General features: G+C 41.5%; 1 protein-coding gene and 1 long non-coding RNA gene across 3 annotated transcripts in view; both read left to right on the plus strand.

Annotated features, from left to right (window-relative positions):
• The window catches only part of LOC137141978 (uncharacterized), a 33,605-nt gene extending 29,735 nt beyond the window's left edge, over window positions 1-3,870 (plus strand). Inside the window, exon 2 of the long non-coding RNA XR_010916805.1 lies at window positions 3,594-3,870. This is a non-coding gene — a long non-coding RNA (uncharacterized lncRNA). The remainder of the gene's footprint in view (window positions 1-3,593) is intronic.
• A 4,717-nt stretch (window positions 3,871-8,587) lies between these two features.
• Window positions 8,588-15,939, plus strand: part of GABRA4 (gamma-aminobutyric acid type A receptor subunit alpha4) — a 60,525-nt gene continuing 53,173 nt past the window's right edge. Inside the window, exons 1-2 of one of the 2 annotated variants that reach the window (XM_067531280.1) lie at window positions 8,588-8,616; window positions 8,883-9,001. In XM_067531280.1, the coding sequence (XP_067387381.1) occupies window positions 8,588-8,616; window positions 8,883-9,001 (148 nt within the window). Of the gene's footprint in view, window positions 8,679-8,882; window positions 9,002-15,939 lie in introns of both variants that reach the window. The other variant, XM_067531279.1, reaches the window with a different exon arrangement.

Raw genomic sequence — 15,939 nt, forward strand, 5'->3', positions numbered from 1 at the left:
CACCACTCCTTACCTCTCTCCATTGTGAAAATTGACCATTTATTCACACCCTTTGTTTCCTATCTAACCAGTTACTGATCCAGGAGAGGATCTTCCCTCTCATCCCATGACAGCTTACTTTGCTTAAGAGCTTTTGGTGAGGGACCTTGTCAAAGGCTTTCTGAAAGTCTAAGTACACTATATCCACTGGATTGCCCTTGTCCACATGCTTATGACCCCCTCAAAGTATTCTAATAGACTGAGACATGATTTCCCTTTACAAAAGCCATGTTGACTCTTTTCCCAACAAATCATGTTCATTTATGTGTCTAATAATTCTGTTCTCTACTATAATTTCAACCAATTTGCCTGGTACTGAAGTTAGGCTTACTGGCCTTTAATTTTTGGGATTGCCTCTGGAGCCTTCTTTTAAAAATAGATGTCACAGTAACGATCCTCCAGTCATCTGGTATAGAAGCTGATTTAAACGATAGGTTTACATACCACAGTTAGTAGTTCTGCAATTTCATATCTGAGTGACTTCAAAACTCTTGGGTGAATAGTATCTGGTCTTGGTGACTTATTACTGTTTAATTTATCCATTTGTTCCAAAACCATCTCTAATGACACCTCAATCTAGGACAGTTCCTCAGATTTGTCACCTAAAATGAATGACTCACATGTGTAAATCTCCCTCACATCCTCTGCAGTGAAGACTGATGCAAAGAATTCATTTAGTTTTTCTGCAATGGCCTTATCTTCCTTGAGTGCTCCTTTTGTGCCTTGATTGTCTGATTGTTTAGCAGGCTCCCTGGTTCTGATGTATTTATACATTTTTTGCTGTTATTTTTTTAGTCTTTGGCTAGTTGCTCTTCAAATTCTGTTTTGGCCTACCTAATTATACTTGAATTGTCTGAAATCAGTAAGATGAAATTCAGTGAAGTCAAGGGCAGAGTACTTCAGATGGGAAGGAAAAATCAAATGCAGAAGTACAACATGGGGAAATAACTGGCTAGAGAATAGTACTACTGAAAAGGATCTGGGGGTTACAGTGGATCACAAATTGAATATAAGTCAACAATGTGATGCAGTTGTGAAATAGGCTAATATCATTCTTGGGTGTATTAACAGGAGTGTGGCTTGTAAGACACAGGAGGTAATTGTCCTGCTCTACTTGGCACTAGTGAGGCCTCAACTGCAGTACTGTGCCCAATTCTGGGTGCCACACTTTATGAAAGATGTGGACAAATTGTATAGAGTCCAGAGGAGAGCCACAAAAATGATAAAACGTATAGAAGACCCGAGGAAAGGTTAAAAAACTGTTTGTTGGTTTTTTTTAAGAGAAGACTGAGCGGGAAACCTGATAGTCTTCAAATATGTTAAGGGCTGTTACAAAGAGATCTGCGATCAATTGTTCTCCATGTCCATTGAAGATAGGACAAGAAATAACGGGCTTAATCTGCAGCAAGGAAGATTTAGATTAGATATTAAGAAAAAACTTTCTAACTATAAGAGTGGTTAAACTTGGGAATAGGTTTCCACAGTAGGTTGTGGAATCCCCATCATTGGAGGTTTTTTAAGAACAGGTTGGACAAACACCTGTCAGGGATGGTCTAGATGTACTTAGTCCTGTCTTAGTACATGGAGCTGGACTTGATGACTTCCTGAAGACCCTTCCAGCCCTACATTTCTATGATTCTATAGCCAGTACAAGATGTAGTTATTCAGCACCTCTGAAATTCAGGCCATGCTTATTTAGGTGCCAAGAGTTTGACCTAAGTGACTTGCACAATGCTGCACAATTCAGTTTCAGAGCTGGGAATGGAACTCAAGTTCCCTAGTTCCTAACCCCCATTTAGTCCTTAACTTGATCTATGCTGCCTTTCAGAAATCTTACTAACCACCAGATTCTCTCATGTAGATTTGCCCTAACAGAAAGACTACAGTATTTTGTGTGTGTGCTTCCATCATGTTAGTTTATTTCCTTAAATAAAGACTATAAATGATTCCAGTTGTGAGACAGCAATGAAATTTTTTTCTGTTTGTAAGGTGTCCCAGGCATGATATGTGTAATGGCTACAGTCATGGGATCATCTTATGCTGTTTCATACTGTCTTTGCAAATTAATACATAGGAATTGCCATAGTGGAGCTGACCAGTAGTCCACCTGGTCCAATCTCCTGTCTGACAGTGGCCAAACCGGATGTTTCAGATGTTGCAATATATCCCATAGCGGGCAATTATGGAATAACCTGTCTATATGAGGAAGTTTCTTCTGAACTCCTGTCAGTTAGAGGTTGACTTGTGCCCCGAAGCATGAGCAATAAGATACTACAATGCTTTAGGGAGTCTTATAGTTCATTCCTCCTATCCTAGGAACAGATTACTCCTGCCCACCAAAATTCAATGATGATGGCCAGAAAATAGTGAAGATTTCCTCATGGCATTTCCAGAGATGCATTCCCTCAGAAGGGAAGGGTGTAGTGGCCATAAAGAGATGGAGCGGGGACAATGACCTTCCAACTCCATATGTGCAGAGGACTCACAGAGAAGGGCATCCTCAGATACAAGTAGGGACAAGTGCCCTTCTGTGCTCAGTGCGCCACTTACCATAGCCTGCCCAGAAGCAGATTTGGTGGAGAGATTTATCAGGGTTAGTGTTGCTTCAAGAAACATTAATTTCCAACTTCTGCATGAAAACTGTGACTGTACAATTTAGAACAGCTGATCTCCCCGCTCCAACCTGTTTGTTCTCAGCTCCTCCCCAAAATCCCACAATTCTCCTCTTGCATGGCTCTGAGCTGGAGATGTCACATTCCTGTTCCTCCCTGCAAGAAAAAGTTCTGCCCAGCTTAAGTGGTGAGGGTGATCTGGGCCCTAATTAGTAGAAATGGTTACCAGTGTGGCTAATCTTGCAAGATGCTGAGTGTCCTTAATTTCTGTTGATTTTAGAAGAAAATGATGGTGCTCAACTTTTCCCACGAGGTGCTCAGAATCTTGCAGGATTTGTACAGATAGGTATATTACTTGATGAAGTGATAAACTAACACCAAATTTTCCTTCATTTTGTTTCTTCCTCCATCTGTTCAACCTTTTCTATATTTTCTGAGACTGATAACTTTACAGTCAATGCCTCTAAGCGAAAACAATGAGAGTTCTGTGGCACTTTAAAGACCAACAGATTTAATATTTGCAGACATAAGCTTTTGAGAGACTTCAGCTCTCTTCTTCAGATGCAGTAATACAGAAAATAGGTAACACAGAGGCATCTTATAGATATCCAAGTGCATTGAGAACAATGGGGGAGGTGGAGTCCGGTACTTAAGACCTAATAATGCCTCTAAGGGTATTCCTACATTGGAGCTGGGGGTGTATTTTCCAGCTTGGGTAGATATACCTGCACTAGCTGTGATCAGGCTAATACACTAAAAATAAAATGGCCAGAGCAGAAGCAGCAGGATGGGCTAGGTGCCCCAAGTATGATCCAGTGCCCTCAGGCATACTCTAAGACAAGATAATTCCTCTGTTGCTTTTTTTCTGGCCACTATTGCCATTGTGCCATTTCTTTTTTGGCAATGACATTACAATAAATACCTTTTTCACTTCCTTTTTAGAGATGTGTGCAATGCCACTCCAAACAGTAACCACCAGATGCTAATGAAGAGCAGGCTGGACTGTGCGTCGTCCGAGAATGCAGTGTATTTACTCCTGTGGCATATTTAGTTTTAGCCAACTGGGATTACGTGAGTTCAGTTCTAAAAGCTAAACTGCTCAGTTCTTTACTGTTCATTGGGCTGCTTCCGAAGTATGACTTATAAAGTCTATTTGCATTGCAGACTCTTCAAATGTTTTTTCTTAAAAAAAAAAAAAGATTAAATATTTTTATATCTAGTGTCAAAGCATTCATGGTATTATTAAATGAGTCTATTATCCTTTAGAACAATGATGGTATAATTCAAAAGAAGATTTGGTTTCAGTATATTTGATCTAAAAGATCTATCCATTTACATGCAGGTAGATATATACATATCTTTTAATAATTAAAATCACAACATATCTACTTATTTTTCTCCAAAATCAGTAAGCATTTTATAAACATTAAAATAAAGAGTATAAATTATTCAGTGCAGCTGCTACATTTACTCTTTTGCTAAACTTTCCAAAGTTGAACACCCAAGAGCCAGGAAATTTAGAAGTAATGGGTCTGATTGTCAGTTCAGCTCGCCATATCACGGGGATCAAGGGAGGAGGTGACAAAAAGGAATTTCGTTAAGGCAGGGCCAGCTCCTGGGTTATTGTCCTTTGATGCCATCAGGACATTGTAATTGGGTGAAGCAGTGTTTCTTGTCCTGGCACACCCAAGGATACAGCCCCTAAAGGATGTGGCTTTTCCTAGGTGGAAACGTCTCTAGTCTCAGGGTGAAAGAGAAAGTGTTTTGATACCAGGAGGAGGGGAGCTGCCTCTGTACCCTCTTCCAGTAACAAACAGATATAGTTCTGTTGTTCACTGAACATGTTCCTCCATCATCATTCCATAGATGGTGCCTGGCTGTACTAACCAACCATTAGCAGACAGCGAGTTAACGTTAGAGCAGCATAAAGGGACCATAACCAGTGTGGCCAGCCCCAACTGTTCAAGAATCATGAGTAAGCCCCTACCAAAATGGTGAGATTTAATAATAATAATAATTTAATAATAAATGTTGGGTTCTTTTGATTTGCCTTCTGGTTTTCGAGTCTTTAGGAGGCACTCAGGTCATCGTTTCAGGCTCTTCTCCACAACTATGAGGGCTAGAAACTTTCTTTTTCTATGGTTTAATGAAAGCTGAGCTTGTCATGTAATAACTTGCTTCCAGGAGCTCAGATTTTAAGAAAAACATGAACTATTGTGAGACTCACAATAAAACCACACAAGTGAGCAATGCAACAGTTGCGTGTAAGGTTTCCATTGCAAGTTTAATTCTACTCCCAGGGTTATGCTCATAATGAGCTATGTACTTCCTGGGATGAATAAAACCATAAGGAAGAGGAGCATCAAGCCCTATAGCTGGGTGTCTTTCTGTATCTCTGTTCTATTATCCTCTCTGGGAGCCGGAGCCAGGGCCAGCAGCAGAGTAGAAAAGCAGGGGCTGGGGCTGGAAGTTCTACCAGAATGCATAGGTGTGTAAGAAGAATAAGGCTAATTCTCAGCCCAGCTGCACTCCCCTTCTGATTCACTAAGGCAACCATAGCATTGGCTTGTCCCTGAAGAGATGTTGCTGTCTTAGAGCTGTCAGCCACCTACCCATACCCTACTGCAGTGTGAAAATCTGCAGAGGGATTGTTACGGTTGCTCAGGGCAACAGAAATTTATGATCTGTTTTGCATTATATCTCAGCAGCCCTCAAAGGGGAACATGGTTTTTTGAGCAGTTTTTTCTCTGATTCCTCATCATCATCCTAACCATGCCCCACAACTCAGGCTATGTGCAACTGAGATTCCTCCATGATGGGGTCTGCAATATATTTAAAAATTCTTTACTGTTTTCCCTCAAATGACAAGATTGTCCTGCAGGATTTTCCAGGGAAGCCCAGGGTCGGGAGATTTGACTTCCAATCTCCCTCTGTCACTGAGGACAAAAATGTGAGCTTGTCCCTCCATGGGTGCACAGGGAGCTGTAAAAATAGCTATCTTGTGTGAGGGTAGAGTGCCAGAGCAATCCTTGTGAGCAGGAACTGTCCTTACCTCTTTCCATGGAGCAAATTGCCAATGGAGAAGGTAGGTCCTGGGTGGAGGAGGGAATGGGCCTAATGCCAGTAAAACTCCCCTATAAAAAATAACTTAAAGGTTTAAGTTAAGGTAAGAAAAAAAGACTTTGGTGGAGGAGAAACAAAATTGGAAGCCGGAGAGTGGAGACCAGGAATGGAGGTCCTCAATTATGGCAGAGGTCAATTATAACCTCTTCCATAAATCTTATTCCAAATGTGGGTGTGGCTTTAGCAAAGTGCACAGTTCCCCTCCTTAAATGTCCACTTTTTAACTGTTGGCAAGAATCACACAAACCCAGCTAAAGTCAGCAACATTAGAGTTGTTTTGCATTTGCACTAAAGGGGATTCCCCATCACTGTTACAGGGTGTTGAAGAAGTTTGTGTTAAAATAAGTGACACCACATAGCGCTCTTGTTAATATCACACTTCAGAGTTAAAATATAATAGGCTGACTTCATTTCTGGTGTAGGTGCCCAGAAGTAAGTGGGAATTAGGTGTGAGGGCAAATCTAGGTCAATTGAGTACTGCATCTTTACTTTAGAGATTTTTGCTATGCCTTGGAAGGAAGGATGAAATTTTGGTGAAAGACCTGGATGAGACTCCGGAGATCAGAGTTAATTTCCTGGGTCTGTCAGAAACATCCTGGTTGACCAATGTCAAATCACTCAAATTTTCTGGGTCTCAGTTTCCATCTGTAAAATGGAGATAATACTTCCTTTCTTTCACCCTTTGATCTGTCTTGTCTATTTAGACTGTGACTCTTCATGGCAGGAACTATCTCTTACTATGTGTATGCACAGCACCTAGCACAATGAGGTCCTGAGTTCAGTTTCTTATAATTCATAATAATTAACTTAATAATTTACATCTATCATATATTAAGAAACATTCAAAATATGGTATAGAGAAAAAACCCTGAAGAGAAGCTTCTTGCTTCTTGTATTTCACCTTTTGAAACTGCCAGAAGGAGATTAAGAATTTGCACAGCCCTCAGTAGGACCTGCCTAGCTGGAATCTTTTAAAAGATGAACAGCAACATACGCTAAATAGATTTCAAGCACTGCTTTAATTGTATTTCAAATGAGTTAGAAAGGGCACCTTCTCTGGAGCAAATTCTGAAGTACAGTCAAGAAGATTTCCAGTGTAGAGCAGTTTTGAAGACAATCAGGTGCCATTTCAAGGGTTGTAGACTCTGTAGCAAATAATGAAGAAAGCCCTTCTCTGGCAGGCTTGGTAGTACAATAGTATTTGAGTAAATCACAGTACCTGCTCTATATACTCCATCACAGTGAAATTCAGCATCCTCATTAAGATTTATATGCACTCTAGTTTCCAGATCCAGACAACTCTACAATATACTGAATCAGAAGAACAAGTTGATGTTTATAGTAAGCACTGAGAACAAGAAGAGGGAGGGGGAACCCCACAACCCAACAACCTCTAATTAGTTAGTATCATTTCAAAAGGGATCTCTCTGTAATTGGTGCATAATCCCTTGGATTTAATATAATGGAAATGATGTGGGTCACCATAGCTGGTTTCATCGGTATGGGGGAACAAAAACAAAACCAGCCAACCAAAAAACAGCCAGCCCCTGAATGTGCAAGCTCTCCGCTCTTTCTGTGTGGCATCTCCGTGTTTAGTATCCAAGGGTAATTAGCTCTATTACATCCATTTTGGGTGGGCACTGGTTTTAACTCTGCAGTTACAACCCCCCCCCCCTTTTATACCATGATCTCTGTTGGAAAAAGGCTCCTTCTTTCAAACCTCCCAGGGAACACATGCCCCCAGGCTTTCATTTCTTTGCGGCGGGGGGCTCCCTGTCCCCCTCCTAAGGAAGAAAGGACAATCAAGGCAAATGAAGTCACCGTGAACAGCTGGCGAGAGAGTCACCAGGGGAAGAGAAGGGGAAGGTCTCACAGAAAGTCTGCGTCATTCTGGGATACAAAGTGTGTCAAAGAAGTGCAAGTGTTTGTCACCAGCAGGCAGCGAGGTAGGAAAAGGGCCCCGAAAGGGCAGAGGGGTGTGTTTGGACGGGGGGAGCTGTCTGCAGACAGATCATTCTTGATCATTATTGGGCTTCTTGTTAAGTGACAAAACCAAGGAGAGTCCTGGAGCACTTTAAAGACCAACACATTTCATTTCTGCAGGCAGCAGCCTTTGTGGGCTGCAACCCACTTCGTCAGGTGCCAGTGACAGCTTCTCTCTCCAATTATGGGCTGTGCCCCGCCCCCCTCCAGTATAAAATTAACGCCGGGCAGGGAAGGGAAGCGTTAACCCCTTCCACTCCGCCCCGCGGGCATGGTGTGAAGGAACTGGCGCGAGGAAGGGGCCAGCCCCCCTCGGGCTCTGCAAAAATCGGAGCTGCCACGTTTGCTCGGCCGCCCTCCCCTCCCCTGGCGCTGGAAATGGAGCTGGGCGGACAGCGGAGCCCGGCTCCCTGCGAGCGATTGGAGACCCCCCTTGCGAAGGACTAGCAGGGGGCGGGACGAAGGAGGGGTGGCGGGGCGGGCTGGAGAGAGGAGAAGGTGGTGGTGTTGGTGGTGCTGGTGGTGGTGGTGGTGGTGGGGGGAATGGGAGCCTGTTGCCCCCCCAGAGCGTTAAAGGCTCGGGCACCCTGGCGTCTCCTCCTGGCTGTGCAAAACGCCTGGCGACGAGGCAGCCACGCGCTGTAGCTGGGCAGGGAGCTGAGGGGCACAAGCAAACAGGTTCCCGCCCCCCCCCCCAGCTTGTTCGGCCGAGCCTGCCTGCCCCGCCGGCTGTATGTGGCGGGCTCCCCCCGCCCCGCGGTAGCGGCTGCGGTCGCTCCTCTGGACAAGGCGGCTAGTGACGGGGGACCTGACCAGGCTTGAAGTATGGCATGCAAAGATGGTTTCTGCCAAGGAGCTAGTGATCGCGATGTCCTCGGGTCTCTCCATCACCCTCCTGCACTTCCTGTGCCTGGCGACCTGGTGAGTAGCCCCGGACCAGCGGATCCATGCCCCCTTTCATCGCCCCCTGCCCTTGGATGGGTCGATCCCCGCTGGCTTTGGACCTGGCTTCTGACCCGAGCGTTTCACTATAGAGATGATGGGGGGGGGACAACTCAGCCCGACCAGGGGCTGATCCTACCCCCTAGCATCAGCAATGATCCTGTTTTTCTATGTTCCCTTCAGTGTTACCGAGCCCCCAGGACAGATAAAAAAGGAGGAGAAATTATGGCCGGAGAATTTTACAAGCATCTTGAACAGTCTCCTGGATGGTTATGACAACAGGCTGCGTCCTGGATTTGGGGGTATGGTTACTGTGTACGGTCCCTCCTGTCTGTCTGCCTGTGTGTCTGTCTGTCTGGGGATAACTAGGTATGCTTCAAAACAACAACAACAGAAAGTAATGATCAAGGTTATTATTGACGGATGATGGGAACATACCTCTCCTGCTCCCCCTCTCCCGAAAACATTGTCCCTCAGAGTCTGTGGGGAAGCTGAGTCAGTGGGAGTGGGGAGAAAAAGGTGAAAGTTGGACCTACTTGGATCTTGCCAAATCCTGCTGATTTTTGCCCCCAGACTGTACCATCAAAATAAAGAACCAAGTGTAGCTGCTCCTACTGCACCAAAAGGATCTGGACCCCAGTTCAGTAGCAGTGTAGATGCCCAGGTCCAGCATGGGGCCGGGGGGGAGGAGGGAAGGTCCTGCCAATTTTAGGCAGTAATCACCAAATTCCACTACATGAATAGAGAACCAGTTTAGCTGTACTTAGTGTGCCAAAAAAAAAAAAAAAAAAAAAAAAAAAAAAAAAAAAACTGGATCCTGAAGCATTCCAGCATAACAATGGAGCAAAGACTCAGACCTGTCACCTGAAAATTGCTGGCTCCTGCTAATTTTTAGCCCCCATCTCCCAAGTCCCACTGCTTAACACAGAACAGGTTTAGCAGCTCCAATTGCTCTAAAAATATTTTGCGTACAACACATGTTGGCACAATGGGGCTTCAAAAATATGTATCTGGCACCTGAATCCAGCTGGATCTTGGCAATTTTTGGCCCCAAGATCCTGAATGTACACTCTACCTAGAAACAAGTGTAGCTACTCCTACTTGACTGAAAAATCTGGACTCTGACGCATCTGCTTCAATAGTACCGGAAAAAATATATATCTAGTAACTGATCCTGTCAATTTTAACTCCAGTTCCTAAAATTTTGCCTTTTCTTTAGAGCAGGTACACCTGTTCCCTGCTTAGGCATTAGAAATTGAGGGCTTGGGGCCAATATTTAATGGGCTTCATGTGTTGAATCTGTTTTTTTGGCATTATTGTGCCACAAAGTGTCAGGGTCCAGGTTTTTTTCTCTTGCTACAGGAGAAGCTAGACAGCGTGCTCTCTGTTTTGATGGTACAATTTGGGAGCTAGGGACCAAAAACCATCAGAATCCAGGTAAATCCAGTTGTTACTTTTTCCAGTAATGGAGGTATTAAAATGTAGGCTTGGGGAAAAAGAAAAGTGACACAGCAGCTCTGGTGATGCACCAGGCTGACAAAAACAGTCATGGGGCTACTATCCATCAGGTTTGAATGAGGGCTTTGTGTCAGCTTGTTCTGTGAAATACTTTGCTCCTGTCCTAATGTACCTTCTTCATACACTTGATACATCTACACCAACATATAAGCTAAAACACATGCCAAATAGATGCTCACAGGTATGAGCTGACCATAAAAGGAAAACACACACGACACCATTAATCAATTTCTGCTTATTTTAGATGTGTTTTTACCTTATGGAGTGGGCTTTCTATAAGCTAGGCTTAGGTTATTAGGTATAAATAAAGCTAATCTTGTTAAAGTACCATGAGGATAATTTACATGGATGGTCTTTTGCAGTTTGACACTCTGAAAGACAGATTACAGGCACTTATGCAGGTTCCTTTCAGAGGGATGTGCTGTGTACAGAAACTTTGTCATTCTTGTTTGAATACACAGTAATTAAGTATGTAAAATGTGCTTTAAGTGAAGTATTAGAATTTCTAAAATGAGCAGAAAATGCTGGATTTGTAGCCCAACATACAGTTTATGGATATTTTATATTTGCAGCCTATTGTGTAAATACAGAATAATTAAAAACATGTTCTAGACTTTTAAAAAGTTCTACCAGGAAACAAAAGAGAATTCTATCCTCTTTACCCCCTCCCAACTACAATATGTCAATAAATAGCTTAAGATTGCAGGTGAAATAAAAACTCAGAGTTCAGGTTGAACAATGTATTTTTGGTGAATATTTTAAAGTATGGAGACTGGACTACTTGTTGTTTTTTCTTGTAGCTAACTTTAAAACTCAAAGGTGAGTGGTTTTTTAATATTATAATGCTTATAAGTAATACTTGGAAAAATACACTTTAATTTTTGAAGACAGTGTCTAGCACCTTAGCTTTTAGTTGCAAAAGTTACCTTCACCTGAACTGGCAAGAGCAGCTTTTAGCATAAAGTAATGCATATAAATGTTGAGATTTGATTCTTTGACATAACTCAGAGTAATAGCAGATGATTAATCATTACAATATTTACTACTTCAATCATATTTTTCCTTGTATTCTGGTCTTTGCTGATAAATATTTATGGTAAATATGATTCACATTTTAAAAGTGGGTCATTCACCAGTGAATGCATAGTAAACAAGTGTCATAGCCATATTCACAGAGAGAAAAATTCACACAGTCATATTCATAGAGAGAAAAAGTACAATATGTTCCAATAATGTTAAAGTTATGTCGCACACTGACAAACAAAAGAATATTCACTGCTGACGCTTATTTACCATCTATATCTCATGCAGCTCCTAACAAGGTACAAGAACTTATTTTAACAACTCAAGATCTCCCTGACGTTATTATGACTTTGGTTTTATAGTCCCCAAATTCAGTGCTGTTATTTCTGATTTACACAAGTGTAAATGAGATTAGAATCTGACCCAGGAAGCTAGCCATAGCTTTGAATTTTTCTGGTATATGTCAGCTTAACAATAACAATTTGTGAAAAATTCTGCATGCAGAAGCAAAATGGGAAATATTTTTTTCTAAGATGATTATGATGATAATTTTTTTAAAATGGGCTCGCTCCAGTGCCTGTAAAACTGAATGGAAAAACTCCCTTTGATTTCAATAGGAATTGGATCAAGCCTAATATGGATCCAAACTCTCAAAATTAACATTAATTAGCGGTTGTTGGCAGTGACAGAAGAGAGGCTGAATGAGCATAAAGACAAACTACCATTTTACACTTAGAAGTGGTCCTTCAAGAATGGGGTTGAACCTCATATAAAGCTAGGGGTGGGAAAGTTATTGCTCATTCTGTATCAGTTCTGTGGATAAATGGAAGAATCAAGTCTCCAGTGCAGTCAGGCGGGCACTATTCATTAATGATCAACTAATGTAATACAACAAATAAAAAATCCAAAACATATGTCCAGTTACTGTGCATTGGGAGTTTGGCAGATTCCATAGACATTTTCATGAGAAAAGGCCATGATATCTATGAAATTATTTCCAAATTTTACAAGGCTGTTTTCAAAATAGTAGTGAATTTACAGATTTTTTTTGGTGGGGTGGAGGAATAATCTGATGAATAGCAGCATAAAACTAAATCGATAGCATGGCTTTAATTTTTCCAAAAGTCAGAAAGGGCAATTTTGTAGAAGAAAGCTATGAAGTACAATCAGGAAGTGCACAGCTATTCTGAAGATATAATCAGGTGGCATTTCAGGAGTGGGAAAAAATGTAGAGACTAATAAAATACTGCTCTGTGAGATTTGGAAGTATACTATAGCAGAATTCAAGTCAATTACAGTATCTGCACTTTGTATACTCCATTACACTGCACTCAATATTCTCATTACAATTTACAATGCACCCTACTTTCCAAATCAAAACAACACTATGATATACTGGATCAGAAGAGCATGGAGTTCAAGTAAATACCTGCAATGTGGTTACAAAAAAAAGTTATGGTTTTGAATAAAAATATCCTTATCTGTGGCAAAATTGCAAAAGCATTACCAGAAATGTTAGCCCTGCCACAAAATGTTTAGAAGCAAAAATCAGAAGGTGCACCAGTTCCGGTCACAGTGTGAATTCAGAGTTTGCGTGTTTCCTTTATTTATCATAATGGAAAAGGAGGAAAGAAATCTTCTGGGGACAGCTATAAAAGCTGTGTTTTCTCTGAAGATGGAGCTTGTTCATATTTCTCTGGTGATCTTGTGCTAAATTAAATAATATAATTAAAAGTGATTTTTAAAGGAATATTTTTTACCTGAGTAAATATACAGTGCCTGATTCTGATCTGATGGGTACTGGTTTAATGCAACTCCATGGACTTTAATGGAGTTACTCCTGAATTACACCAGTGCAAGTGATATCAGAATCAGGATCATACTTTCATATACATAATGCATGCTTTTTGGTGTGTTTGTTTTCTTAGTGGACTCTCTAGTCTCTTAGAACTTGTATGGTTTATCAGATAAACACAGTAAGCCTGCTCCTGTTCTTACTGAAGTATGAAGAATTTTGGCTGGTGAATTTAGTGGCAACAGGATGAGGACAAGTATTTGTTTTTGTACATTTGCTGATTTTTGAGAGCACATACCATTGACGAAATAACTTGAATGGCTCTTTCTTTAGGGTAAGGCCCATGTATAACACTTGATCTTTGGCATAACCCACATTGTAAGTTAATGGGAGTTGTGTGCACAAAGTAGATATTATGACTTGAGGGAGTTGATTGTGCCTGGACTGCACATAGCCCAGCACAAGTGGTAGTGCAGGCTGGAAGTCCCGCTGGCAACCCAGGGAGTGGCAATGATTTTTGGAGCACAGGGGAGTCTAGCTGCTACCTACCCTCTTCTGAGGTTTCAGCATGTGCTCCCTTCCCACATTAGACCAGATCCACTGGCTCTTTAGGAAGGAGAACGGGGCCATGATTCCTTTTCCCATTCACTTTGGGGAGGCTAGTGCTGATGGAGTTGTTCTCTTGGAGCACGCAGTGAATTTAGGGCGGGGAAATGGACTGCCATGCTATCCAATCTCAGCAAAGATATGCAAAGAGTAGAGAAGTTTCCTTGCAACCTTAAATCCTCACCGGCACTATGCACCCAAATAGGCTTGGCACAGCTGCGTTCTCCACTCCGACACTCTTTTGACCATGAGGGTCCGACTGAGATGCACAAAATAATATATATCAAAGAGAAGCCAAATGGGGCCCCCATGTTTACCCATAATGCAGGAGCAAAGGCACATTCAATGAAGCTGAAGGGAGCAAATTCAAAACTAATAAAAGGAAATATTTTTCTATGCCGGACACAACTAGCTTGTGAAAGCCATTGCAACCAGGTAGCATTGAGTAGGGGAGTTTAGTAAAATTCAGAAAAATAGACATTTATAAGGATATTCTCAGTGACTGTAGATACAATTAAAACAGGACAGTGGATATAATGGATGCATCAGGGCATAAGCAAATCACTGACTGATTGGAGTTAGGAAGAAACTTCCCCTGTGGACAAGTTATTCCTTAATTGTCTATTACAAGGAGTGGTGGGTTTGTGTGTTTATTTTTATGCACCTTTCTCTGAATAATTTGGTATTAGAGAAAGCCAAAGACAGACAACTGGACTTGATGGACCATTGGTCTGATCTGGTAAGGGAAGTCATATATTCTAAACTTTTGATCTGCTAGACGTTGTAGGGATGTCATGGTTCATGTACATGACAACCGAGTTTAGGCAGGATAGACATGCCCAGCCTGTGTTTAATCCCATATTACACAATCTTTAACACGGTGCACATTGACTCTGACTAAATCTTAATATGCCAGTTTTGCTTTCAGCTGTCACCAAACTGCACTGGTAATTTAGTCTCAGTCTATTGATTCCTGACCTAGAGGGACTACACCACCACCTATGCCACACATAGACACAGACTGCTAAATGTCAAAATGAAGATTTCTGATTTTAAGGAGAGTTGCAGCACTAAAAATATTACACATCCCTTTTGAAAATTTGGGGTGAAGCTGTATAATTAATCTCTACATGAAATTATTATGTAAAATAAGCATGGGATGCAGTTTGGACACAGTTAACATTTTCCCTTTAAAAAAAAAATCAATGTGATATTTCATGGACTAATGAAATACACATTTTAGGCTTAAAAACAAATTTTGTTAAAAATTATAGATGTGATTAATTCCACACACCACGTTTAATGCATGGTTCTAGTCTGAAAAGTAACTATTCAAAAGTAGCCCTTTTTTTTATTCAACAGATCCACCCTTGCGTGTATCAGTGATGTATTTGCTTACTTAAGTAGCAAAGCTATGTATTTATTCTTTTTTTGCCCTGTTACTCCTGACAGAGCTGACACAGCTAAGAGGGAGAGAGATGGATTCTACTTCTTTTTGTTCATAAACTACAGAATTTCTTACTAATTTCTAATTAGATACACCTGTGCAAACTCACTAAAGGTAATGGGTTTGCACAAATATCACTGAGAACATAATCTGAATGCACTGGGGATATACAGATGTCACTCAAGGCATCATTTGGTTTGCATAGTCTTTATTACTATTGATAATGTCTGAAAATGAAACAACCAACTTGAATGTCAGAATCTAGACTGAGTTTGACAAGCTGGCAGCTAGCCCTTCACTCCTGAAATCCACCCATCCACCATCCTATTTATATTTGTAAACTGTGCATACTTGATCTGGAAATAATTGAGAGACAGTAAACATGGAATCCCATAATGCCACTTCACAGAGCCACTTTCACAGTTGTACTGTCCTTGAATTATAGAGGGAAGCATTTTTGCTCAGTTTTCAATTGATTACTAACTTTTGAGGATCAGAAGGAGTTGCCTATTTCCCCTATTGAACCCATATCTGTGAAAGTGTAGATGGTTGCTTTGTGGAGCTGAACAGTTCCACTCCAAGCATTATCCAGAAAGGTTGTTAAAAAGATCCTCCATCTGTCTTCGGGACACTCAGTAGCTCTTCAGTGCTTAGCATCTGAGCATCACTTCCATGGCGTTTCCACTCCCTACCAGCCCAGAGAGACCAATTCATCATTTTTTAACGGTTTGAGGCCTGCTTCTGAAAATCCTTAGAGCTCCTATTGTGAGCAAGAAATACCCAAGGGAAGAAGGCTTGTGGAGGTCAGGCCTTTAATTTAGACTTGACAGCCAGTAAGCCAGGAAATAAAC

This window comes from Emydura macquarii, unplaced genomic scaffold, assembly GCF_026122565.2.
Source record: "Emydura macquarii macquarii isolate MOO-44397 ecotype Brisbane River unplaced genomic scaffold, CSIRO-AGI_Emac_v2 contig_3128, whole genome shotgun sequence".
Lineage (NCBI taxonomy): Eukaryota > Metazoa > Chordata > Testudines > Chelidae > Emydura > Emydura macquarii.